Source organism: Oryctolagus cuniculus, chromosome 15 (assembly GCF_964237555.1).
Source record: "Oryctolagus cuniculus chromosome 15, mOryCun1.1, whole genome shotgun sequence".
NCBI lineage: Eukaryota > Metazoa > Chordata > Mammalia > Lagomorpha > Leporidae > Oryctolagus > Oryctolagus cuniculus.
Genome location: NC_091446.1, coordinates 11502184 through 11529474, shown reverse-complemented (window position 1 = coordinate 11529474; position 27291 = coordinate 11502184). Strand labels below are relative to the sequence as shown.

Sequence of the window (27291 nt, the reverse complement as noted above, 5' to 3'; positions counted from 1 at the left end):
CCAATCCAAAGCCAGGAGCCAGGAGCTTCATCCAAGTCTCCCATGTGAGTGCAGAGGCCCAAACACTTGGGCCATCTTCTACTGCTTTCCCAGGCACATTAGCAGGAAGCTGGATCAGAAGTGGAGCAGCTGGGACTAGAACCGGTGCCCACACGGGATGCCAGCGCTTCAGGCCATGGCGTTAACCCACTGTGCCACAGCACTGGCCCCAATCTCTCTCCCTATCTTTCAAATAAAAAAAAATTTTAGATGGTAGTTCCACTTTTTATTTATTTTTAAGATTTTATCTGTTTTATCTGAAGGAGTTACAGGGAGAGAGAGGGAGAGAGACAGAAATCCAGAACCATCTGCTGGTTCACTCCCTAAATGGCTGCAATAGCCAGGGTTAGGCCAGGCCAGAGACAGGAGCCAGGAACTCCATCCTGGTCTCCCTCCACTGCTTTCCCAGGAACATTAGCAAGGAGCGGGATTGGAATGAAGCATCTGGGACTCAAGCCAGCGCTCATACAGGATGCCAGCATAGCAGGTGACACCCCCTTTCACTAACACGTTGCATTCTTGCTGCCTTCTGAACATTAATCACTCTGTTTTTTTTTTTCCCCCGTTTGTTCACCCCTCAAATGACCGCTACAGCCGGTGCGCTGTGCCGATCCGAAGCCAGAGGCCAGGTGCTTCCTCCTGGTCTCCCATGCAAGTGCGGGTACCCAAGCACTTGGGCCATCCTCCACTGCCTTTCCGGGCCACAGCAGAGAGCTGGAGAGGAAGAGGAGCAACCGGGACAGACTGGCGCCCCAACCAGCATTAGGACCCGGGGTCCTGGCGCCGCAGGCGGAGGATTAGCCTAATGAGCCACAGCGCTGTCTAGTTTTGGTTTTTTTTTTTAAGATTTTATTTTATTTTATTTGAGAGTTAGAGTTACAGACAGTGAGAAAGAGATACAGAGAGAGAGGCCTTCCTTCTGTGGGTTCATTCCCCAAATGGCAACAACAGTCGGAGCTGCGCTGATCCAAAGCCAGGAGCCAGGCACTTTTTCCTGGTCTCCTGTGCAGGTGCAGGGGCTCAAGGACTTGGGCCATCTTCTACTGCTTTCCCAGGTCATAACAGAGAGCTGGACTGGAAGAGGGGCACCCAGGACTAGAACCGGCACCCATATGGTATGCTGGCACCACAGGTGGAGGATTAACCTACTGTGCCACAGTGCTGGCCCCACTCTGGGTGTTTAAATTATTATTATTAAACTTTATTTTCAGGGCCAACACTGTGACGTGACGGGTTAAGCTGCCACTTCCTAGCTGCTCCACTTCTGATCCAGCTCCCTGCTGTTGCACCTGGAAAAGCAACAGAAGATGGCCCAAGTGCTTGGTCCCCTGCACCCATGTGAGAGACCTGGAAGAAGCTCCTGGCTTCTGCTTTTAGCCTGGTCCAGCCTTGGCCATTTTGGCCATTTGGAGAGTGAACCAACAGAGGAAGACTTCTCTCTGCCTCTGCCCCTCTGCCCCTCCCTCTCTGTAACTCCACCTTTCAAATAAATAAATAAATCTTTTAAAATTAATTTTTAAATAATTATTTTATTTATTTGAAAGAGTTATGGAGAGAAGTAAAACCAGAGAGAGAGAGAGAGAGAGAGAGAGAGGTCTTCCATTCCACTGATTCACTCCCCAAGTGACTGCAACGGCCAGAGCTGAGCTGATCCGAAGTCAGGAGCCAGCAGCTTCTTCCAGGTCTCCCATGTGGGTGCAGGGGCCCAAGGAGTTGGGCCATCTTCTACTGCTTTCCCAGGCCATAGCAGAGAGCTGGATCAGAAGAGGAACAGCCGGGACTCGAACCAGCGTCCACATTGGATGCTGGTGCTACAGGCTGGGGCTTTAACCCACTGTGCCACAGTGCCGGCCCCTAATTAATTATTTTTAAGGAATATAAATTTCCTATGTACAACTTTAGGAATATAGTTGTTCTTCCCACCATACCCACTCTCTCACCCAATAAATCTTTAAACTGGAATTTTATTTGGAAGGCAGAGAGAGAGAGACAGACAGACAGACAGACACACAGAGAGAGACAGAGACAGAGAGATCAAGGGGTCTCCCATTCAACATTCACTCCTCAAATGCCTGCAAAAGCCAGGGCTGGGCCATGCTGAAGCCTGGAGCCAGGCGTTCAGTCTGGGTTTCTCACGTAGGTGTTAGGGATCCAAGTACTTGAGCCATCACTGGCTGCCCAGGGTGCTCATTAACAGGAAGCTGAAATTAGAAGTGTGAGGAGTCACACGGTTTATAAGTTTATAGTTTTAGGTTGATACTGGTGGACAATGAGGAAAAGAGGGTCCCCCAAGAGGGTGCAAAATGCTTGGTTCCCCGAAGGTGCCAAATCCCACTACATGTTTCTCCCCAAAAGCTGCCTTTAGCAAGACAAAAAGTGCCTATCCCACTCCTTGGGAGTTTCCAATTTAATCATGAGAATAGCAGTGGAGTTACCTATCCCACCTTTGCTAGGGCAAACAAGATTACAAATTTGTCCTTTTGATGGATTTTGTCCCAGCCCTGTAACTGTCAGTTTTTTTTTCCCCAAAATTGTGCTTAAAAACCCCACTACCACCAGCTTCCAGGGGTTTGCCTCTCTTGGAGCCAAGTTGCTTCGGCAGGAGATTCCTGACTTAAATAAATCTCACTTTTCTCTCTGCCTTTGTGGGGAGCAACTCGGACTAGACTAAGTTACTGGAATTAAGACTTATTCTATGCATCTGCTCTCCCACAATATGGCGCTGGGAGAGGAGAAAACAGCTTCTACGCAGCTGCCTCTTGCCAACCTGAGTGATGACCTCCAGGAGCTGATTCTGCTCCTGATTGGAGGAGAGCAGCGTACTCGGCGTGTGGGCAGCCGAGTTAGGATTGGCGGAGGAGGACTATAAAGGAGGAGAGAGACGGCATGCACCAGGAACATCTAAGGGGAACACCTGTGCAGCCCCCGAGAGAGCCGGCCGGCGGTGTGCCGCTCCCCTGCGGAAGTGGGGAATGTGGCAGGGGGAACCGCCCTTCCACGGAGGTGGAAGGGTCGGTAGCCAACCCGGGAAGAACCAGCAGCAAACCCGGGGAGGGCCGAGCAGATGAAAGAACAGCGCAGGGTCCTGTGTCGTTCCTCCACGAAGACGGGGAGCGACATGCCTTCTGCATGGAAATTCTTCTCATCTGTGAGACAAAGAACCCAGGCAACCTCTCTCTGCCGCCTTCTCACCCGAAACAGGCAGAGGCAGCCAGAGTTGGAACTTGAACCCAGGCTCCCACAGGGGACGCAGGTGTCCCAAATGGCATTTTTTTTTTTTTAAGATTTTATTTATTTACTTGTGAGGCAGACTTACAGAGAGAGGGAGAGACAGGTCTTCCATCCGCCGGTTCACTCCCCAAATGGCTGCAATGGCCAGAGCTGGGCCAGTCAGAAGCCAGGAGCCAGGAGCTTCTTCTGGGTCTCCACGCGGGTGCAGGGGCCCCAGGACTTGGGCCATCTTCTGCTGCTTTCCCAGGCCACAGCAGAGAGCTGGATTGGAAGAGGAGCAGTGGGGACTAAAACTGGTGCCCAAGTGGGATGCCGGTACCGCAGGCAGAGGCCTGGCCTACCATGCCACAGCCCAGCTCCCAGATAGCATCTTATTCACTGAGCCCAACACTCAGCCCTGGGCTGTGCTAGTGTTTGCTCACAACTTGTCTTCTCCACTGCAGCAGTCTTCATCAAACTATATTCTTAATAGTATATTAGGTTCTCAATTTTTACTTTGGGGATGGCTGTATAAATGAAAGAATGAAGGAACGAGACCCTTCTTCCGTCCCCAGAGAGTCTCAAATTTCTTTACCTTCGTCTGAGCCCGACTGGAAGGCGGAGGTAGAATGAAAAAGGAAGACTGGCCTGAGTTACGAAGTCGGATGAGGAGCCGGTGCCATCCGATGCCGGCAGTGCTGGCATCCCATATGAGCACCAGTTCAAGTCCTGGCTGCTCCATTTACAATCCAGCTCTCTGCTAGGGCCTGGGAAAGCAGAAGTCCTTGGGTCCCTGCCCCCATGTGGGAGGCCCAGAAGCAGCTCCGGGCTCCTGGCTTCTGATCAGCCCAGCTGTAGTGTTGCAGCCAGTAGGGGAGTGAACCAGCGGATGGAAAACTCACTCTCTCTCTCTGCCTCTCTGTAACCCTGCCTTTCAAATAAATAAATTAAAAAAAAAAAAAAAAAAAAAAAAAAGGCAGCGGATGAAGACCTGGGTCAGAGAAACCGAGGTCGCAGGAGCTTCCCAAGGACGTAGGGCTGAGGACCCAGGAAGGGCGGGGCTGCGAGGAGGAAGTCGCGGTGGGCGGGGCCCGACGGGGCGGGGCCTCCGGAGGGCGGGGTCTGCGGCGGCAGCCCGGCGGCCGCGTCCAAAGATGGCCACTGCAGAAGCGGCCGACACTCAGCTGATGCTCGGAGTGGGGCTGATCGGTGAGGACGCAGGCGCCCTGCTCTGCAGGCCCACACGCGGTTCCGCCTCCGCCTCCGCCTCGCCTCGGCCTGGGGCAGCCCGTGCTCTCGCGGCCCCTCGCGCCGCCCTTCTGAGGAGGGCGCGGCCCCTCCATGTTTGGCCTGGTCTGGGGGCTGCGGGCCGGCTCTCCTCGGCGCGGGGCCGGCGCCCGCCTCCTGGAGGCCCCCACGGCCACCGGGAGCCCGGGGGCCGCACTCCTTCTGCGCTACCGGCCTGCCTGACGCGCGGCGGCCGCGCAGGGTCCCCGCGCCGGCTGGGCGGGAGGTGGCGGGGCGGGGCCGGGCCCGCGGAGTCCGGTGCCGCGGCCGCCTGGGTGTGGGAACCCGCGTGACTGCCCGCCGGGGACCTGGCGCTGAGCGTGCGGAGTCCGCGGCTGCGCGCGGGGCTTGGGCCGCCTCGGGTGGCTGTGCCCACGCTGGTGGGTAGCGTGGGACGCGGGCCCAGGGTCTCGCCAGGAAGCGGCCGGGCCAGGCCGGGACCCTCGAGGCCGGAGACCTCCGCGTTGCAGGGCCGGGGTTCGTCGGGGACCTCTGGGAGCCCGGCAGTTTCAGGTGTGCGGGTTTCCCGGAGCCATTCTGCTGTAGGTTGGTTCCTGTAGGTTGCAAGGTCTTCCTCTGCCTACGGTCTCTACACATCGACCCTGGCTCCCAAGGCACCAGGACCTTCCCAGACAGCAAAACCGGGTCTCAAAAGACGACGTTTATCTGAATTTTCTCTCTCTCGTTTTTTAAAAATTTATTTGAAAGGCAGATACCGGGGGAGTGCTTTCCATTCGCTGGTTCACTTCCCAAATGGGGCCAACGACCTGGGCTGGCCAGGGGGAAGCCAGGAGCTTCCTCTGGGTCTCCCAGTGGGTGCAGGGGCCAAAGCACTTGGGTTATCTCCTATTGCCTTCCCAGGCCACAGCAGGGAGCCGGATCGGAACTGGAGCCTACTTGAACCGGGGCGCCCATAGGGGATAGCAGTGCCGCAGGCTGGGGCTTTAACCCACTGAGCCACAGTGTCAACCCCCGTACCTGAAACATTAAAACTGCCTCAAACCAAAACCCGGATAGCCCGGAAGGTGCTGAATTCAGCTCAGTTAGACTCCATGGAGCAACAGCGAAGAAAAAGACGACTTCGGATCATATATTCAATTCAGGAGGTTTTTAAAAAATTTTTTCCATATTGGTACACATTACCATTTTAAACTTAAGGCAATTATAAAAGTAGAAGCATTTCTATGGGATGAGACCGGGAGGAACTCTACCACACCTCTAGGGCTAAATGTTTTCACTAAAGATGTGTGCAGGGGCCGGTGTGGGTTCGAGGCCTGGCTGCTCCACTTCCCATCCAGCTCTCTGCTATGACCTGGGAAAGCAGTGGAAGATGACCCAGGTCCTTGAGCCCCTGCACCGGCATGGGAGACCTGGAAGAAGCTCCTGGCTCCTGGCTTTGGATCGGCCCAGCTCCGGCCATTGCGGTCATCTGGAGAGTGAACCAGCAGGTGAAAGGCCTCTCGCTCTCTGCCCCTACCTCTCTGAAACTGCCTTTCAAATACATAAATAAATCTTTTAAAAAAGAAAAAAAAAATCCTCACTGTAATCTTCAAAGCCCTTTTATTGAAAAAAATGAAAAAAAGATGTGTTACAAAACTTTTGACTCAAATGGCCTATAATTCAAGGTCTTGAGGGTTGTGTTGGGTGCTTCGAGCTGCGGGGGTAGGTGGGAGCTCGGAGTCTCGGGGCTGTGCTTCGCGTTGGCGTGGGGTGTCAGAGCTGCTTCCGCTAGGACTTGCGCGTAGCCGGTCCGCTCACCCCCTTGCTGCGTTTGGCGTTCTCACAGTGAGCATGTTTCCATCGCAGAAAAGGACACAAACGGAGAAGTCCTGTGGGTGTGGTGCTACCCCCGCACAACAGCCGCCCTCCGCAGCCTGCTGCTCAGGAAGTGCTGCCTGACGCGGGAGAACGCGCTCCTGCACCCTTTTGTCTTCGGTCAGTACAGAAGGACCTGGTTTTACATCATGACAGTTGAAGTTCCAGATTCCTCAGTTCTGAACAAGGTAGGACTGCCCAGGAAACCAAAGGGATGTGAGATCAGGCCGGTTATTCCTGGTTGTTGTGAGTGCGTTGGCAAAGGTTCATTGTTCTTTTCACTGAGAATGTTGTCTTTCACACTTTACGTTCATTTGTTCTAGAATGATACTTGCTGAGCAACACGGCCACTTGTGTCTGATAATCAGAGTAGAAATATAAAAGTGGCTTCCAAGCCGTGACTGCTTAGCAGTGGGAAGTGTTTTTCTATACTTAAAAACTATTATAGAGGATATAATTATCCTTGACACAGTTAAGAAAATCTCTCCTTTGCCTGCATGTGATAAGGGTATATTAAGAATTTATATTGTTGATTAAGGTGAAGGAGTTTAGGATGTCTCTGTCATTCTCTCAACTTTTCAGTATGTTTCAAAATTTTCAAAAGAAAATATCAAAATTCTCTTTAGAAGAAAAAACTAGAGGTTGGGCATTGTGGCTCAGTAGATGAAGCTGCTGCTTAGGATGTTCTCATCCGAAGTGCTAGGCTGAGTCCTGGCTCCCCAGCTTTGGGTCCCGCTCATGTGGCTAGGAGTTGGCACGTGATGGCTTAAGAACCTGGGTTCTTGGGCCGGTGCTGTGTCTCACTAGGCTAATCCTCCGCCTTGAAGCGCCGGCACACCGGGTTCTAGTCCCGGTCGGGGCACCGGATTCTGTTCCGGTTGCCCCCCTTCCAGGCCAGCTCTCTGCTGTGGCCCGGGAGTGCAGTGGAGGATGGCCCAAGTCCTTGGGCCCTGCACCCCATGGGAGACCAGGAGAAGCACCTGGCTCCTCCCATCGGATCAGCACGGTGCACCGGCCGCAGCGCGGCGGCCATTGGAGGGTGAACCAACGGCAAAGGAAGACCTTTCTCTCTGTCTCTCTCTCTCACTGTCCACTCTGCCTGTCAAAAAAAAAAAAAAACAAAAAAAAACAAAAAAAAACCTGGGTTCCTGCCAGCCGTGTGCCGTGCGGGAGACCCAGGTTGAGTTCCTGGCTCTTGGTTTTGGTCTGGCCCAACTCCGGCTGTTGTGGACATTTGGGAAGAGTGGTTGGAAGATCTGTCTCTCCCTTTTTCTCTGTCACTCTGCCTTTCAATTAAATAAAGAATTAAAAAAAAAAGATTTTGGAAAGGATGACTAAGGAAATCCATGTATGACGCAGGGTTTTTTGGTGTATTGCTAGGACCGGTGTCAATGTGATGGATGGAAAACCAGTACCTGGTTGATGTCACTTTGCTAATTCCAGACAGCCAGCAGGGTTTTCAAAGAAAAGCCTAGTGAAAAAGGGGGCTGGGCCTGACGTTTGGATTCCTTTTCCCTTTTCACGGTTAATTTTGTAGCCAATAATGAAACTCTGAATTGCGAGCAGACTACCAATTGAGCATAAAGAATTACATTTAAAGTAACAATTTGGGACTGTTGGCAGGTTAAGACAGAACAGGGAGTGGTGGGTAGGAGCTGTAAATTTGGAGGAGACAGGTGTCCACATAATCTGTCCGATCTTTGGCAGCTGTCGGGCTCCTGTTGAGCTCTTGCGGACAGGCCTCGCTGCTGCCTTGGCTTCGCCGCAGGCTCTGAGTTCCAGGTCGCCAGGTTCAGCCGTACTGATGCCGCATCTGTGTTTCCCAGATTGCTAAAGTGTATTTCTTCAGTGCTTTGCTTTTTTTTTTAAAAAGTTGTGAATTTTGTCTCGTGGATGGGAACATGATGTGTGTGATCGGGAGTTTCTGTGGTGACAGCTGAGGTATTTATCTGGGGGGCACTTGTTATGACAGGAACACTGGTGGAGCGGCAGCTCTTGAGAGAGCCGGTTCTTTCAGGAACGGGGTGATTACCACTAGGACGGATTTTGCTTTTTCCCATCAATGACCGCCAGTTGCTGAATTGAGGGGTATGATTTAGTAATCCTTGTTCTGCTTTGATGAGATTGGGGGAATTAAATAGAAACTCATTTTTTTGATATTTTAGTGAAATAGTTTCATGTTTTTGAAAAAAAGAAGAGTTATTTATTTACTTGAAAATCAGACTTACAGAGAGACAGAGGGAGAGACAGAGAGATCTTCCATTTGCTGGTTCACTCTACAAATAGCTGCAATGGCCCAGGCTGGGCCAGGCCAAAGTCAGGAGCCAGGAGCTTTGTCCAGGTCTCCCATGTGGGTACAGGGACCCGAGCACTTGGGCCATTCTCTGCTACTTTCCCAGGCCATTAACAGGGGGCTGGATCAGAAGTGGAACAGCCAGGACTTGAACCAGTGCCCATATGGGATGCTGGCAGCGACTTAATCCACTACACCACAGCGCTGACCCCTTTGAAAAAAAAATTTTAAGAGTATTGCCTTCTTGCATAGGATATATAAAAATATATATATGTAAATAAATACATGCATAGAAACATTTGCAAACATAAAAAGTATACAGAAGCAAATGAGGACTTTTTTTTTTTACAATTGTCTTTTTAATGATGGTTTGTCTTGTTCAAGAGGTTTGTTAGAATATAGTAATAAGAACTGATCATATTAAGTGGCTTTACTTTTTTTTGTTTCTTTTGGACAGGTGACTCATTTTTCTATTGTTCTGACCGCCAAAGATTTTAACCCAGAGAAATATGCCGCCTTCACTAGGATATTGTGTAGGTCTGTATGAAAACGGTATTAAATGTGATTTACCAAAATGAAGACCTTACGCAGCAGCCACAGCAGATCTCTGCGCTGAGGGCGTATTTCCGTCCCCTGTCTCCCCAGCCTAATCTGCGACGGCCCCTCGGGACTGTTTTGTGAGGAGGAACTTCCTCTCCTGCCTTATCCATCCTGCTCCTCTTATTTGGGAGAACTGTCTCAGTGTTTGCAGAGCTCTTGTAGTTCCTGGTTACCTGGGTCACTTGTTAGTTTGGTCTGTTATCTCTGCTCACTTCTAATCTGGAACTTTGCCTAGCAGGATGGATAAATTAAATGCCTTATCAAGTGGTAAACTGGCTCATACATGTCAAGGTCTGTGTGTTCTGGAGTCATTCTGGAGAAAGTTAGTGGATATTTATTAGTTAGATATATTTATTAGCTGCACTGCTGCAGGTCTGAGAAAGTCTAGTTAATTGATTAATTGTGATTCAAGTAGGTCACTTTAGTTTTATCCCAGATGTTGAAAATATTGATCTAAAATACACCAGTCCACTCTCCCGCCTTGGTGTATACATTTGTGGACCTAATGAAATCATGCTTTTGTGTTAGAACATTGGGGCATCTGAAAGGCTTTGCAAAGTTTTAGTTTTTGGAGATTTGTGTATGTGTGTCACTAGATAGAACTGAAATTCTAGATGATACGTGTCACTGTCAGCTTTCCGGCTCTTGCCCAGTAAGTAGCTTTTACAGGGAGTGAAAGCAATTGTTTGTGTTTTTCCCATAATAAGTAAAGTAAATGGTTATATATTTGCCATTTTTATGCATGTGCAGGCACACACACACACACCCCAACAAAACAAACAAACAAACAAAGCTTGTAGGATTATCTTCTTGTTGCTTAAGGGTTCCAGTTAAAAATGCATTGTGACTAGATGAGGTTTCACTGTTTTTACAGCCACTTTGATAAAAACTTACTGTGGCAAGAAAAATTCCAAGTCTGTGGCCCACTGTGGAATGTAAACAGCGTCCAGTTAATGCAGCCCTGGCACAGGGAGATTACTATCACCAGAGGAGACGCTGTCCAGAAGCCATGAATTCAAAACACCGCAGAGATGTTTTTGGACCTCTGGACTCGCGTGTCGTTTGACTGAGTCAGGGTTGGGATACCGGGCTGAACTCGTGGGGAAATAGCCTGAGATGCAGAAGGCAGAATTGTCCCAGCCCGGTGGGTCTCTGGGCATCGGCAGTGCCACGGCATCATTGCATTCTGGGTTCTGCTCTCCAAGAGAAGTGAGGGCTGAAGGCTACTGCCAGCCACCTCCTCATCCTCCGGCCCCTTAGACACTTGAGGCTCACCCTTGTGTGCATGTACACCCGCGTGCTCCTGCAGATGCACACGTCCCACCCACACATGTCTGCGTGCCCGTGTACACGCTCCTAGATAGACAGTGTTCATGCTGGTGAGGGTCATGTGGACTTGCTCCCTTCCAGTTCTGGTGAGAGGAGCTGGCCAGTGTGCTCACAGTGGCAGTGGAAGCTATGTGGGAAGTCCCCCCTTCACCCTCTACACCTTCCAACCTTCCAGCTCACCTGTTGTTTTTTTTTTTAAGATTTATTTATTTATTTGAAAGAGTTACAGAAAGGAAGAGAGAAAGTGAGTGAGCAAGCTTCCATCCGCTGGTTCACTCCCCAGATGGCTGCAACCGCAAGGGCTGGGCCAGGCTGGGGCCAGGAGCCAGGAGCTGCTTCTTGGTCTCCCACATGGATGCAGGGGTCCAAGCACTTGGGTCTTCCTTCACTGCTTTCCCAGGTCATCAGCAGAGAACTGGATTGGAAGTGGAGCAGCCAGGTCTCGAACTGGCGCCCATGTGGGATGCTGGTGCCTCAGGCAGAGGTTTTACCCACTACGGCACACACTGACCCACAGCTCACCTTCACATAACTCCTGTGACCTCTCTGTAGCCTACCAGAGACTTTTTTCTCTCTATCCATGTGTATGACTTCTTGGGTTTGAATGTATTTTCTATACAGGAGCGCTTACAATATTCATTATCCTCTACCTGTTTCTCAGTATGTAGATTAAAATGGAAAAAACAAAGAACAAAAACCCAAGCCCTGATGATTGCCAGGATTTATGAAGCAGTTAAAACACTTGTTTTTTTAACTTAATCTATATACATAATTTTCAGATGATCTGTTTTAAGCATCAGTTTTGTTTTCTTCCTGATTTTCTACCCCACGAGCTGATGAAGGACCCAGTAGACCCAGTCGTGTTTCTCAAGCAGAATTTATTTTTAGTTGCTCAAGGGAAGGGATTTCAAGGGGAGGAGGCTGGCTCCACATGTGAGCTCTAAACCCAGACAGTTTCCTGTCAGCAGTTTCTGGAAGTTTTGACTTGATGGCAAATGTCTCTAGTAGCACATTTATCCCTGGAAACTTAAGATTTTTTATTTCTCAATTATCTAAAAATAGCTACCTCTGGGAACTCTGATAATAAGTATGAGTTCTACAGCTAATTACTGCTTTCTCTGTGAACAATGCATAAAACTGCTTTCTTGTCAGTGGGAATCCCAGCAATAAAACACAGTTGGGTGTCTAAGAACGCCAGTTGTGAGCATTAGACATGAAAGGGGATGAGTCTGCGACATTCTTGAGAGGAGTGGGGCCCCAGCTCGCCCAGTCCACCCTCCTGCCCCAGGGCACCACAGCAGGCCTCCCCAGGTAAAGGAGAGAGCTGACTTCGAAGAACGGAGAGCTGTCAAATGGTTTTTACTCAGACTTTTTCTAACCGAATTAGGGCAGTCAAATGTACTCTTGTGTCACGAAAAGACCCAGGCATTCGGAAGTACAGCAGCAAGTGGGCTTTAGATTCTTTACAAGTGACCCGTGCCCAGCCCTGGGGCGTTTCTCCACGTGACTCCTCTCAAACAGACGCGCGGTTGCTTTGTGTCCTTTCTTGCAGAATGTACCTGAAGCATGGGAGCCCAGTTAAGATGATGGAGAGCTACATCGCAGTTCTCACCAAGGGAATATGCCAGAGTGAAGAGAACGGCTCCTTCCTCAGTAAGGACTTTGATGCCCGAAAGGCCTACCTTGCGGGCTCCATCAAAGGTAAAAAAAGAAGAAAAAAAGAAAAACCCATAGCAACACCAGAATCCCTGAGCCAAGATTAATCTCTCCTTTGGCTCGGTTACACCATTTTTCCATCCATTGCTCTCACCTCTGTAACATTTATTTCCCACACAGAGAACTTCAACTCTGGTTCTCCTCACTCAGTCAGAATTCTCAGAGGAAAACAGATTTTTGTGGTGTTCCTGTCCACATTATTCTGTTGTTGTAGAAATTTTTTTTTAAGTATTTATTTATTGCAAAGACAGGGAGGGAGGACTTCCCATTCACTGGTTCACTCTCCAAATGCCCACTATAGCTAGAGCTGGGCCAGGCCTACACCAGGAGCCTAGAACTGCATCCAGGTCTCCCTCTAGGGTGGAGGGACCAGGACTTGAGCCATCACCTGCTGCCTCTCAAAGTCTGCATTCATAGGAAACGAGTCAAGAGGGGGGCTGGGACTGACCCAGGCACTCCAGTATTAGATGTGGGTGTCCCGAGTGACTTCTTAACCACTGTCCCCATGCCCCCCACTGTACAGAAGTTCCTTACTCAGTCAACTGAATTGCATGGCTCGAGGCCTCCGCTGACTTGCATAGTTTTTCTTTCCTTAAATCTTAGCATTGACATCTTCCACCTGGAGACCTCAAGTCCCATCCCAGACTCCTTAATTCAGCTCCCAGCTGAGAACTCCAGGGCTAAGCCGTAGAATTTAGAGTCTGATGGCAGGAGGAGAGGGGAACTCCGACGCGATTCCGCCCATTTCACCTCCTCCCAGCGGCCTGTCTTTGCTCCTGCTCCTGCTGCCCTTTGTGGTTTGTAAGCGTCCCTGTCGAGGTGTTAGACCAAAAGGCCTTGAGTAGTGACATAAGGAAGGTGCTGGTAGACAGCCATGGTTAGGCCGGTCTAGAGCCAGGAATTCCATCTGGGTCTTCCTGGTGGGTGGCAGAGGCCCAAGCACTTGAGCCATCATCTGCTGTCTCCCAGGATTTATTAGCAGGAAGCTGGATCAGAAGCAGAATAACCGGGACTGGAACCAGCACCACAGTATGGGATGCAGGCATTCCAAGTGGTAGCTTAACTTAACCCACTGCACCACTGTGTGCACCCTGTTTTTAAAAACTGTTTTTTTGTTTGTTTGTTTGTTTGTTTTTTTGACAGGCAGAGTGGACAGTGAGAGAGACAGAGAGAAAGGTCTTCCTTTTGCGGTTGGTTCACCCTCCAATGGCCACCGTGGCACGGCCGGCGTACCACACTGATCCGAAGGCAGGAGCCAGGTGCTTCTCCTGGTCTCCCATGGGGTGCAGGGCCCAAGTACTTGGGCCATCCTCCACTGCACTCCCAGGCCATAGCAGAGAGCTGGCCTGGAAGAGGGGCAACCGGGACAGAATCCGGTGCCCCGACCAGGACTAGAACCCAGTGTGCCGGTGCCGCAAGGCGGAGGATTAGCCTATTGAGCCACAGCGCCGGCCTAAAAACTCTGTTTTTGAGAAGCAGAAAGCACAGAGAGAGAAAGGGCTCCCACCTGTTGATTCACTCCCCAAATGCTTGCAATGACTGGGGTGGGCCAGGGCCAAAGCTGGGAGCTCAATTTGTGTCTCCCAAAGGGTGGCAGAAACCCAACTGCTTGAGCCATCACCACCTCCTCCCAGGGTTCACGTTGGTAAGGAGTTGGAGTCAGGAAGCGGAGCAGGAATGTAACGGAGGTAATCCAAATGGGAAACAGGCATCTTAACCACTAGGTGAAATGCCCATTCCTGGAGTCTTTTTTAAATCAGAAGTTTTTATGATACAGAAAGATGCTGGTCCCCCAGAGGCAGCCGTAACCCATCCTGGCAAGCAGCTAGCCAGATCCATCTACCAAGTAAGGAGCAGTTGTGCTTATGTCATTGGCCTAAACTTGTTCTCTGTATTAAAAATCATTTGTAGGGGCTGACATTGTGGCACAGCAGGTTAAGCCACTGTTTGCTACAGCAATATCCTGTATTGGAATGCCAGTTCAAGTCCTGGCTGCTCTGCTTTCCTGCTAATGTGCCTGGGAAATCAGTAGAAGATGGCCTGCGTACTTGGGCCATTACCACGCACATGGGAGACATGGATGGAGTTGGCTTTGGGCTGTACCTGCCCTGGCCATTGTGACCATTTGGGCATTGAACCAATGGATGGGAGATCTCCGTCTCTCCATCTCTCTCTCTCTCTCATTCTGTCTTTCAAATACATACATACATACATAAATCTTTGTAAAAAATAATTTTGGGTGGGGGGATTTTTGGCCTAGTTAAGACACCTGTTAGGACATCTGCATCCCTCAGTAGAATACCTGGGTTCAATACCTGACTATGGCTTCCTGCTGATGCCAGCCCTGGGAAGCAGTGATGGTGGCTCAGGTCACTCAGTTCCTGCCACCACATAGGAGATCTGGTTTGAGTTATCTGACCCTTGGCTTCAGCTTGGCTCAACCCCCATCACCGAGGGCATTTGGGGAGTGAACAGTGGATGTGTGAACTCTGTCTCTCAAATGATAAAAATATGTTTGATAAAGAATTTTTCACTTACGAATTCTTTCTGATAAAAAGTTTATGTCCTGAACTGCTATGGCAGTTAAGATTCCATTTGGGTGGCCGCATCTCATACCAGCGGGCTTGGGTTTGAGTCCTGGCTCCACTTCCGTTCCAGCTTCCTGCAGTACACACCCTGGGAGACAGCAGGTGATGGCCCAAGTCCTGGGGTCCCTGCCACCCACACGGGAAACCTGAATTGAGTTCCAGCTCCTGGCTTCAGCCTAGTCCAGCTTCAGCTATTGCAGTCATTTGGGGAGTGAACCAATGGATGGAAAACATCTGTCTGTCCTTCTGTCTCTGTCTCTGTCTCTCTCTTTCTCCCTTTCAAATAAATATAAATTAAATTTAAAAAATGTTTAGATGTTTATGTTCATACATACTATTTAATATATTAACTTTTTTTTAAAGACATTGTATCTCAGTTTGGAATGGAAACTATAATCTTACACACTGCGCTGATGCTCAAGAAAAGAATCGTCGCCTATCATCCCAAAATAGAAGCTGTCCAGGAGTTTACCAGGTGCTGTCTCTGTCACTCGGAAGTGTGAGCTTTGTTGGCACTTTGGGGCAGTAGATGTCACCGTTCTGTTGTAAATTTGGTATAAATAGCATGTGTAACCATTTTGGTCTAATGTTTCAGTTAAATCTAGTAGTTCAAGGTCACTGAATTTGGGCACATTATTCTCTAACTTTAGAAATGTGACTATTTGAAGGCAAGGGGTTAGCAAACTTCTCCTTGTCAGAGAATAAATATGTTAGGCCTGTCAGCCATCTGATCCCTGTGCCAACCACTCAACTGCCTGGGTAGCACAAAAGCAACCGTAGACAATCCACGTGTAAATGAATGGATATGGCTTGTTCAGGAAACTATTTATAAAGACAGGCAGCTTGGCCGGCGCCGCAGCTCAGTAGGCTAATCCTCCGCCTTGTGGCGCCGGCACAGCGGGTTCTAGTCCCGGTCGGGGTCCGGATTCTGTCCCGGTTGCCCCTCTTCCAGGCCAGCTCTCTGCTGTGGCCCGGGAGTGCAGTGGAGGATGGCCCAAGTGCTTGGGCCCTGCACCCCATGGGAGACCAGGAGAAGCACCTGGCTCCTGGCTTTGGATCAGTGCGGTGCTCCAGCTGCAGCATGCCAGCTGTGGCGGCCATTGGAGGGTGAACCAACGGCAAAAGGAAGACCTTTCTCTCTGTCTCTCTCTCTCACTGTCCACTCTGCCTATCAAAAAAAAAAAAAAAAAAAAAAGCAGCTGGCCCACAGGCCATCGCTCGCTGTCCCTCGTTTGAGGTGTTATTCCTTCTGTTCAGTTTTACCAAAGACTATATATACATCAGGCTTGATTCACTAAGTCTAACTTGTTTTGGATGTTTAAAAATAAAGGGGGGGGGGAGTTGGCATTTGTGCTGGGATACCTTGTACAGGGCATTACATGAGACATCTAAATTATCAAATTTACTCATGACAAGAATTCTACAAGGCGGTACTATTACTCTGTTTTAGGAATGAAAAGATAGGTTTGAGGAAGCTGGGTGCTGAGACACTGAAAGAAGAAAATCCTGGGAGGGCACAAGATGGGAAGCAGCGCCTGGGCCGCGCCTGCCGGTGCTGCCCGCTTCAGAACCGCTGTTGGTTACGCTCGGGACTGCTTCAGATCCACAGTCAGAGTGCCGGCACGTTCACCCTGCTCTCTCTGGCTCCGAGCCCCAGCAGCCTTTCCCATGGCTTTATGCTTATTAGTCTGAGATGGGTGACACAAAGCCCAGGTGAATTGGGCACATCTCCTGGTAGCAGTTGTTTTACCACGAGTGTTTTTAGTTAGGAAACTTATGTTGTATGAAGACAAACACAACACGGTCTGCAAGTTTGCCTGGAGTTTTAAATATAGATGAGAGGCCGGCGCCGCGGCTCACTAGGCTAATCCTCCGCCTAGCGGCGCCGGCACACCGGGTTCTAGTCCCGGTCGGGGCGCCGGATTCTATCCCGGTTGCCCATCTTCCAGGGCCAGCCCTCTGCTGTGGCCAGGGAGTGCAGTGGAGGATGGCCCAGGTGCTTGGGCCCTGCACCCCATGGGAGACCAGGAAAAGCACCTGGCTCCTGGCTCCTGCCATCGGATCAGCGCGGTGCACCGGCCGCAGCGCGCCGGCCACGGCGGCCATTGGAGGGTGAACCATCGGCAAAGGAAGACCTTTCTCTCTGTCTCTCTCTCTCACTGTCCACTCCGCCTGTCAAAAAAAAAAAAAAAATATAGATGAGAGACTTCCTGAGAGGTTCGTGCTCCGGGAGGCCACTTTGGACTTCACCCGCGCATCCACTTGTCGCGGCAGCCCGCAGAGCGGGATGTTTGCAGGGAAGCTTTGTGTCACTGCTTGCCTCTGTGCAGAGCTCTGGAAAATTCACCTCGAACCCTTTGTAGCTAATGTGACACAAAAAGTGGGATCTGAAGCATGACATTACTTCAATTTGCAGCCGGGAGGTGCTTGTCAGCATTTCTGGGGTACGGTCAAGGTTTCTACCTTCTAGAAAAGAGAAGAAGGCTGAGTATCCCAGGTGTGGGCCAGCCGCCATTTGAGTTCTTGTTTTGATTTCCCAGGACTCTGCCTGCCCTGGTGTGGCATCGCCAGGACTGGTCCATCCTCCATCCCTACGTACACCTCAATGCCGATGAACTGGACGCCTTGCAGACATGTACAGGTAGACCAGAGGAGCCCAGGGGAGGAAGTAATCTGATTTAAGGAGGGTTATTTTTGTTGTTGTTGCTTCATTGTTTTTATGCATTCCTAAGGGAGCTACTGATCATTTATTATTTCTTTAAAAAAATGCAGTTCGTAAATAAATTTTTAAAGATTGTTTTATTTATTTGAAAGGCAGAGAGACAGAGCAAAAGATGGAGTGAGATCTTCTGTTTGCTGGTTCATAGCCCAAATACCTACAACAGCTGGTGTTGGGCAAGGCTGAAGCCCGGAGCTGTGGACTCAACCTAGGTCTCCCATGTGGATGGCAGGCATCCATGTACTGGAGGGGTCCCAAACGGTGCCCCCCAGGCATGCACTGACGGACGCTCCACTGTGGGGCGTGGACAGGGGTCCCAAACGGTGCCCTAATTGCTGCAGCAATGTCTACCCACTGCCCCATCTTTTTTTTTTTTTTTTAAGATTTATTTAGTTATTTGAAAGAGTTACAGAGAGAGAGAGAACTCTATCTGCTATTTCACTCCTCAAATGGCTACAACAGCCATAGCTGAGCGGATCAGGAGCCAGGAGCTTCCTCGGCATCTCCCACGTGGATGCAGGGCCGAGAACTTGGGCGTCTTCTGCTGCCTTTCCAGGGACATCAGCAGGGAGCTGGATCAGAAGTGGAGCAGCTACCAGCACTGCAGGTGGAAGCTCACCTGCTGCACCACAGCGCCAGCCCCGCCCCGTCTTAGCCATCTTAAGTATACAGTTCAGTGGTATTCAGTACGCACTTTGTTATGCAGCCATCACCAAAATGCAGCCTATTCTTTTTTTTTTTTTTTTAATTTATTTGAAAGGTAGGGTTATAGACAGTGAGAGAGAGATACAGAAAGGTCTTCCTTCCATTGGTTCACTCCCCAAATGGCTGCTACGGCCGGCACTGCATCTCTCCGAAGCCAGGAGCCAGGTGCTTCCTCCTGGTCTCCCATGCAGGTGCAGGGCCCAAGCACTTGGGCCATCCTCCACTGCACTCCCGGGCTACAGCAGAGAGCTGGACTGGAAGAGGGGCAATCGAGACTAGAACCCAGTGCCCACATGGGATGCCGGCACCGCAGGTGGAGGATTAACCAAGTGAGCCATGGCGCCGGCCCATGCAGCCTGTTTTCAACTTGTAACGTTCTGACCCCACAAGTGTCCCTATCAGTGATTTCAGTGATTTGATTTTGAATAGTTAGTCTTTATTGTGAGTCTTCCCACATATTTTTCTCAAAGAAAAGCTACAGTTATTTTTAGATACTATTATATAAGAGAACTTCATAAATTTCACAGAAATTAAGTTAAAAGATGTTATTTTGGTGTGGAAATTTTTGAAATCCAAAATATTATTTTTCAATATCCCCAAAATATTTTTTTTTTCAAAAGATTTATTTATTTTGAAAGTCAGTTACAGAGAGAGAAAGAGAGACAGAGGGAGAGAGAGATCTTCCATCTGCTGGTTTCATTCCCCAGTTGGTCAAACCAAAGCCAGGAGCTTCATCTAGTCCCCCACATGGGTAGCAGGGGCCCAAGCATTTGGGTCATCCTCCTCTGCTTTTCCCAGAGAGCTGGATTGGAAGTGGAGCAGCCAGGATGTGAACTAGGGCCTATAGGGCTTTCATGCCACAGTGTGGGCCCCAATTCAGTTTTTGTTGTTGTTTTTAAAGATATTTATTTATTTGAGAGGTAGCTACAGACAGAAGGAGAGACAGAGAGAAAGGTCTTCCATCTGCTGGTTCACTCCCCCAAATGGCCACAATGGCTGGAGCTGAGCCCATCTGAAGCCAGGAGCCAGGAGCTTCTGGGTCTCCCATGCGGGTGTAGGGGCCCAAGCACTTGGGCCATCTTCCACTGCTTTCCCAGGCCACAGCAGAGAGCTGTATCGGAAAAGGAGCAGCTGGGACATAAACTGGCCCATGTGGGATGCTGGTGCTGCAAGCAGAGGCTTAGCCCTCCAAGCCACAGCACCAACCCCCCTTACAGGCATTTGAGAAGTGAACCAGTGGATGGGAGCTTACTCTCTCCCTTCTCTCTCTTTCTCTGTCCCTCTGCTTCTCAGGTAAATAAACCTTTAAAAAATAAATAAATCCCCATGGATCCACAGACAGATGGAGAGTGGAGTAATGAGGTGCATCCTCTGCCTGCCCATCGCATCTGCCTTTTCCTGCCCAGAGTCTGTCCGCCTCTTGAATGTCTCTTGTAGCCATCTGGGAAGTGACCCAGCAGATGGAAGATCTTTCTCTCTTTCTCTCTCTCTCTCTCTGCAATTCTGCCTTTCAAGTAAGTAAATAAGTCTTTTAAAATATTTAAAATAAAAAGTAAATTGTTTTCCAGCTTGGTGGATGTATACTGGTACATCATTATGGTTTTAATTTGTATTTCTCTTATTCCTAATGTATATTTCTGTGTTTCTGCCATTTGTATTTCCTCTGCTGTAAAATGACTGCTTTTTAAAAAAATTTATTTTTCCATTTTTTTCTATTGATTCATAGAAGTTCATTATATATTCATGATATGACTCCATTGTTGCTCCTCAAAGATTTGCAGGTTTCTAGGTTTTTTGTTGTTGGTATTCAGATGGAAGACTTCTCTCTCCCTCTGTCTTACCTCTCTTTGTAACTCTGCCTTTAAAATAAATCTTTTTTAAAAATTGTAATATATTGCTCTACGAAATAAAAAATGACTGGCAACCATTATCTTAAGATCAGTTGCAGGCCGGCGCCGCGGCTCACTAGGCTAATCCTCCGCCTAGCGGCGCCGGCACACCGGGTTCTAGTCCTGGTCGGGGCGCCGGATTCTGTCCCGGTTGCCCCTCTTCCAGGCCAGCCCTCTGCTGTGGCCAGGGAGTGCAGTGGAGGATGGCCCAGGTGCTTGGGCCCTGCACCCCATGGGAGACCAGGAAAAGCACCTGGCTCCTGACTCCTGCCATTGGATCAGCGCGGTGCGCCGGCCGCAGCGCGCCGGCCGCGGTGGCCATTGGAGGGTGAACCAACGGCAAAGGAAGACCTTTCTCTCTCTCTCTCTCTCTCTCTCTCTCACTGTCCACTCTGCCTGTTAAAAAAAAAAAAAAAAAAAAAAAAAGATCAGTTGCAGAAACCTGCTAATTCCTGAGTGACCCTGTATTCTTTCGCACGTGTAGTACCAGTCAGATCTGAAAGGAGGGAGATTCTGCCGTTTCCCCGTGATTTCTCTGAGAGCCCAGGCATGCAGTGGCTCCTGGGGTGGAGACCTGCATGCAGTGGCTCCTGGGGTGGAGACCTGCATGCAGTGGCCCCTGGGGTAGAGACCTGCATACAGTGGCCCCTGGGGTAGAGACCTGCATGCAGTGACTCCTGGGGTAGAGGCCTGCATGCAGTGACTCCTGGGGTAGAGACCTGCATGCAGCGGCCCCTGGGGTAGAGGCCTGCATACAGTGGCCCCTGGGGTAGAGACCTGCATGCAGCGGCCCCTGGGGTAGAGGCCTGCATACAGTGGCCCCTGGGGTAGAGACCTGCATGCAGTGGCCCCTGGGGTAGAGGCCTGCATGCAGTGACTCCTGGGGTAGAGACCTGCATGCAGTGACTTCTGGGGTAGAGACCTGCATGCAGTGGCCCCTGGGGTAAAGACCTGCATACAGTGGCCCCTGGGGTAGAGACCTGCATGCAGTGGCCCCTGGGGTAGAGACCTGCATGCAGTGGCCCCTGGGGTAGAGACCTGCATGCAGTGGTTCCTGGGGTAGAGACCTGGAGGAGGAGCATTGGTTATGTGAATCCCTGCCACCTTCTGCCTTGTCTGGTGTTCTTGACACAGATTGGAATGACTGAGAAGTAAATGTTTTATTTCAGCCTTGTTCCTTGATGCTGGGGTCTAATTTTGGAAAATTTTAATTGTGTGAATTTCTTCAGGCAACTGACACTAATGTATTTTTTTAATAAACATCTTTTCATTCATTTTCCAATGACTTTTTAATTTATTTGAAATACAGATTACAGAGAGAGGTAGAGACAGAGAAAGAGAGAGAGGTCGTCCATCCTCTGGTAATCCCCAAATGGCCGCAACAGCTGGAGCTGAGCCTATCCAGAGCCAGAAGCCTCCGGGTCTCCCACAGGATGCAGGGACCCAAGGACTTGGGCCATCCTTCAGTGCTTTCCTAGGCACACTGGCAGGAAGCTGGATTGGGAGTAGAGCAGCCAGGACTTGAACCAGCGCCCATATGGGATGCCAGTGCTTCAGGCGGGGCTTTAACCTGCTGTGCCATAGCGCCGGCCCCATTAATGTAATCGTAATAAATGCCGCAAGGTGCAGTTAGTGTTCTGTGAGGAAATAAAACTGGGAAGAACAGAAAAGCAGCTGAACTTCCAGACTTCATTCTTCATCGCTCTGGTGACGTTGGTTGTGTTTGTAATGCAGGTTACGTGGCTGGATTTGTGGACTTGGAGGTGAGCAACAGACCGGACCTCTACGATGTGTTTGTGAATCTGGCAGAGAGTGAGATCACCATTGCCCCGCCTGCGAAAGGTCAGTTCTCTGTCCTGCCATTGAGATACAGGCCAGCTGGTTACGTTTTTCAGGCTGATTCTCCAAACCCGGTGTTTGAGGGCCTGCTGGAGCTGGCTTCTGCAGTGTCTGGAACTCAGCGATGTGGACACGTTGGCTGCGCCGCAGCGGGCTCAGCGGTCCGTTCATTTTGTTCCTCCACCTTTGTGCTAAAACTGCGTGTGTCATCTATGGCTGCATATGTCCCCTCAGACCGCAGTGGTTCTAAAACAGCCAGGATGTATTTCCTCACAGGGCTGGAGGGTCAGGAGTGACGGCTGAGTGACCAGCACATGAGGTTTCGGTCGCAGTATCACCAGGGCTGGGGTTGTCCGAAGGCTCCGCTGAGGCTGGAGGATCTGTGTCCAGGCCAGCGTGCATGGCTCTTGGCAGCAGCCGCCTTCGGTTCCCCGCTGTATGGGCCCCTCCGTAGGGATCTTGAATGGTGTGACGACGTGACAGCTGCTTCCCGAGAGAGGGCTGGAGGCCGCAGTGCCTCTCAAGACCTGCCTCGGAAGTCGCAGTTACCTCCTGCATGTGCGGCTTGTCAGGAACGAGGGGCGTCAGCACACTGGAGAGGAGAGGGAGGAGTCCCTTCCCCTCCCGCAGGGAGGTGCGTCAGGACCGTGGGGACATCACTACGATATGGAGTCGCGTGTGACTCCTGGGGCGAATCTCTGAAGGATGTCGCAGTAAGCACGTGGAATGGAAGTGTTCTTGGAGCTGAATTCCAGAAAAGGTCTTCCGTACCACAGACAGGTGTCAGTTGTCCGAATCAGAGACAGAGCGGCAAGGATGGGGTTAACGGCTGCTGTGTGCAGGGCACTCCTCAGATTAGGTGCTGGTTTTAGATGGGATAGCTGATAATAGCTTTTGTGTTGTCGCTTGCCTTGCTCCTACAGAGGACTGGAAAGGGTGGCCTGTGCCCTGCTGCCTCCTCTGGCTCTGGGTCTAGACAGCGGGCTCATCACACTCAGCACTGTTCGATTGCAGTTTGTCCGTTGTGGTCACAAGCAGGAGTTGCGGTCACAAACGACAGTTCCTGTTCATGTCCTGCAGACAGTGGCCTGTATGTAACTCCGAGAAGCAGCTGTTTCCTTGGCTCATTTCCAAGGGCCCTAAGGCCGGGACTGCTCAGCCTCAGCCGGCCTCTGCAAAACTGACGGGAAGTGCTGCTGCCACAGCATTGCTGCACGAAAGATACGTTCACATTCTTAACTGAAGACCTGGCGAGAAGTCGGGCTCTTGATTGAAGTCACAACTCACTCATCAGTTTTTCCCTAGGTTTTGTTTGAAAAGAAAAGTAGAATTGCTTGTCAGGTGGGTGTGAAGGGGAGGTTTGGTTTGGGATTGATATGTTTTCCTTCGGGCCAAAAAGTATATAAATTGTGACCATGCCTTCCCTCTGCCATGGGATCATGTTTGTGTTCAGTAGTAAAATAAAAGGCGGGGGTCAGCAGCTGTGTTTGAGAATTCCCTCAGGTTTGCAGGTAGATGGAACGATTGCTTTTTGTTAGTAGACTTCTACTTAGTCCCATCATATCTTGATCTCACCAGAGGCCATGGCCATGGGAAAACTGCACAAAGAAATTGGTCAGCTAATTGTCCAGTCTGCAGAAGATCCAGAGAAGTCCGACAGCCAGGTTATACAGGTACGGCCCCCGTCTTCCCACTTAGCCAGAGTCCTGCCGTGGCCCGGGGGTGGGGTGGTCAGTGCCTGGCAGAGCTGCGGCTGCGCACATGCGCACGGTGAAGGCAGGTGCTCCGAGGACGGTTTGCAGGGCGGCCGCAGCGGTGATGGCTGAGCAAGCATAGTATGACCGTGGCCCACCAGTTATGTGTGTGAGTGCAGTGGATGAATGGAAAATAAGAAGTGACAAGATACTTGGGAGCCATGACAGAAAGTAGGGGTGGAGGTAGGGATGATGGGGGCGGGGATAAGAAAGCTCTGAGTGAGGGCGGAGGGCGTTCTGCAGGGCTTGGCTGAGACTCGCCAGCAGTGCAGTTCTTGCTCAGTGCAGCCGTGGCCAGGAAGAGGGGCAAGGTCTTGTCATCACTGCCCGCATCCTCGCGTCACCAGCATAAAGGCACGTCCTCTTCACAGTGTAGATGAAACGTGAATGCTTGTGTTGCGCGTGGACTGCAGGTGATGCACAGATAACTCAGTGTGATGTCTGAGACCTGGGGAGGGGGAGTGACGGTGCCCAGCAAGGTGTAGGGAGTCAGAAGTGTCCGAATGAACAGCTGATGTCAGCGGCGTTAGTCACAAAGCCGAAAAGCAGGAGCAGCCCAGGTGCCCTTCCGGACGGACGAGTGGGTAAACACAATGTGGTGTCTGCACCGTGGAACATGACAAGATGCCCCCCAACACATGCTGCTGACTTCAGCAGATGCCGAAGGGCAGGTTTTCCGGGTCCCACTAACATGAGGGGCCTCACATGGGTGCATGCAGAGGGTCCCAGGGGCTGAGAGGGAATATGGGTGGTTATTTGGGTTTTGGGTTTATTTGGGGAGGTGGGGTGGGTGTGTTTAAAGACATGATCTATTTATTTGGTTGAGGCACAGAGAGCTGTTATCTGCCAGGCCCATTCCTCAGATGTCCACGACAGCTAGGGCTAGTCTGGGCCAACCCCAGACGTGGGAACACAGTCCAGATCTGCAGGTGGCAGGAGCCCTATACTTGCCATGACTGCTGCCTCCCAGGGCCCACATTAGCTAGAAGCTGGGATTGGAGCTGGAGCCAGGATCGAATGCCAGTAGTCTCACGTGGGACTGCGGGTGTGCTGCCTGGCGTCCCGACTGCCAGGCTGGCTGCCGTCCCGGGAGTCACTTGTGTGTTTGGGATGGTGAAGCGGTTCTAGAAATGATGGCTGCATAACGTGCACGTATTTAATGATGTTGGATGATGTACTTGAAATGGCTACAGTGTTAAAAAAGTCTGTGACACTGATTTTTCTGTTATTTTTAAGTTAGCCTCCTAATTTATGAAATTAGTCTGATAAAATGAAAAATAGACGGGCGGCACTATGGCACAGGGTTAATCCTCCGCCTGCAGTGCCGGCATCCCATGTGGGCGCTGGTTCGAGATCCAGCTGCTTCCGATCCAGCTCTCTGCTATGGCCTGGGAGGGCAGTGGAGGATGGCCCAGGCGCTTGGCCCCTGTACCCGCTTGGGAGACCTGGAGGGAGCTCCTGACTCCTGGCTTCGGATCGGCTTGGCTGCGGCCATTTGGGGAGTAAACCAGCGGAAGGAAGACCTTTCTCTCTGCCTCTTCCTCTCACTGTCTGTACCTCTACCTCTCAAATAAATAAATAAAATCTTAAAAAAAAAAAAATAGGCCACCAGAGTTTAAAAAAGTAGCAGAAATAAGTCTAGAGACCTGGGTCCAGTTTGAGGATAGTAACGTGCTACGTGTTTTCTTGTTCTATTAAAGGATATCGCCCTAAAGACAAAAGAAATCTTCAGCAGCCTGGCCCCGCTCTCCGAGGTTTCGGGTGACGGAGGGAAGCCGGTCCTCCGGGTCGAGGCGCTGAAGCAGAAGCGGTTCCCGCCGGCCACAGAGAACTTCCTGTACCACCTGGCAGCGGCCGAACAGATGCTGCAAACCTGAGCGCCCGCCGCCCTGCGCCGGGCCGCTGCCCGCTTTCACTCGTCACCAGGAACTATGGGAGATAACACGCAAATGATCTGTTTTTAATGATTTACTTGCAAGTTTGAGATTTGACCCGAAAACACTGAAACTCATGAATGTGTTTGTGATTGTTCCCCGCCCATCCGCTCCCTGCCTGCTGTCCGAGGCGGACGAGGTGCCCTAACTTCTACACGTGACATCCGAAAGCGGCCCGTGCCCGTGGCCGCCGCGTGCTCACGCAGCTCGCCGCAGACGCAGGCGGAAGCCTCCGCTGTCGTGAGCCCGCCGCCAGGTTTTCTGCAGCGCTGTGGCGAGCGCGGGTCAGCGGGAGCCCCCTGCAGGTGCACTCTCCTGTTCTCGGCCTCTGAACACTTTAGCTTCTGAGGGTTTTGCATCGGGGTTATTCTCGGGTTGCCAACTTTCGTATCCATATTGTTATGGCCACGGAAGCCTCTGACAGCCGAGAGGCGTCACTGCTCTAACCCCGTGTTCTTTGAAGACTGGGGTCCTGCGCGGTGGCTTTCGCGCCCTCGGGAGGGAGTGGGAGGATCCACCCTCAGGGGCCACCCCAGAGGGTGTCTCGAAGCCACCACATAGCGAGCTGACTGCGCCTGTCCCGTCAGGGTCCTTCCCGTAGGCGGAGACCTTAAACTCGCCAAGGGAGCAGAGGTGGATTCCCCACGCGTCATTTCCGTCCCTGTGTCGTTAATGAGGAAAGATGGCTTTACTCAGGACTGTGTCCTTCGAAATCTTACCGGGAGACACGCGTGCAAAAATGTCTTTATTGGATCTGTCACTTTTACTGAGAGTGTTGGGCATTGGTTAAAAAAAAATAGCCTTTTCTCCGTCCCTCTTGGGTGGGAACGGGGGAGGACCTGAAGTGAGACGCTGACTGAGGCCAGCAGTGGGACATTGAACCTGCACTTTATGGAAGTGGATACTAAGATTTTCACACATTAGCGAACAAAGTTGTTAAAATTATAAATTCATGTTGTAGAAATAAAATGGAAAATATTTTGATACTTCACTAAGTTTTAGTCTTAGGTGAAGAATTGTGCCCATTTCCTCCAAATCTGACCCCAATCAAAAGGAAAAATCTTTTTACCAAGTGCACAGGCTTTTGGCCACACACACCCCCCCCACCCCCCCACCCCCCACCCCCCACCCCCCGTGGCCACTTGACTCCGCCCCTTCTCTCCTCCTGCCCCGCCCTCCCAGAGCTGCCTCTGCGGCTTCGAGCCTTCGCTCCCTGGAACTCCCTGGAAGAGCGCCTGGAAGCCGGACTCCGTCACCGGCCGCTGGCCCAGCCTCCATCTGGCTCTGCGTTTTGTTTGGTCGGAGCCTGTGGCTGCACCAAGCCACCTGGCAGCTCCTCCTCACCGATTTTTTGTCTTTAGATTGCTCTGCAACTCCTTTGACCCAGTCTGGGAACAGCCACCATTCTGGCCAGGGACAAGTGAAAGGCGCGGGTGCAGGTGTTGGTGATTGGGACCAGGGTACTTTGAAAACATTCCTCAGCACACGACGTTCGGGTGCGTGACATCCAAGGGCAGTCGCGATGGGCAGCACGGGCCCTGCTGTGGAGGCTTGGCCGGCAGGCTTTTGCGATA

At 50.9% G+C, this 27291-nt stretch overlaps 1 protein-coding gene across 8 annotated transcripts in view; it reads left to right on the top strand.

The window, feature by feature from the left end:
- Window positions 1–26708, top strand: part of DENND10 (DENN domain containing 10) — a 49056-nt gene extending 22348 nt beyond the window's left edge. The window contains exons 1-9 of one of the 8 annotated variants that reach the window (XM_002718738.5): window positions 4333–4458; window positions 6343–6539; window positions 9102–9181; window positions 12126–12274; window positions 15241–15352; window positions 17418–17518; window positions 21925–22032; window positions 23608–23702; window positions 25484–26708. In XM_002718738.5, the coding sequence (XP_002718784.1) occupies window positions 4404–4458; window positions 6343–6539; window positions 9102–9181; window positions 12126–12274; window positions 15241–15352; window positions 17418–17518; window positions 21925–22032; window positions 23608–23702; window positions 25484–25660 (1074 nt within the window). In that variant the 5' untranslated portion in view covers window positions 4333–4403 and the 3' untranslated portion in view covers window positions 25661–26708. Of the gene's footprint in view, window positions 1–4332; window positions 4459–4547; window positions 5050–6322; window positions 6540–8323; window positions 8440–9101; window positions 9182–12125; window positions 12275–15240; window positions 15353–17417; window positions 17519–21924; window positions 22033–23607; window positions 23703–25483 lie in introns of those variants that run through there. The other 7 variants (XM_070057130.1, XM_070057129.1, XM_070057132.1 and 4 more) reach the window with 7 other exon arrangements.
- Window positions 26709–27291: the final 583 nt, after the last annotated feature.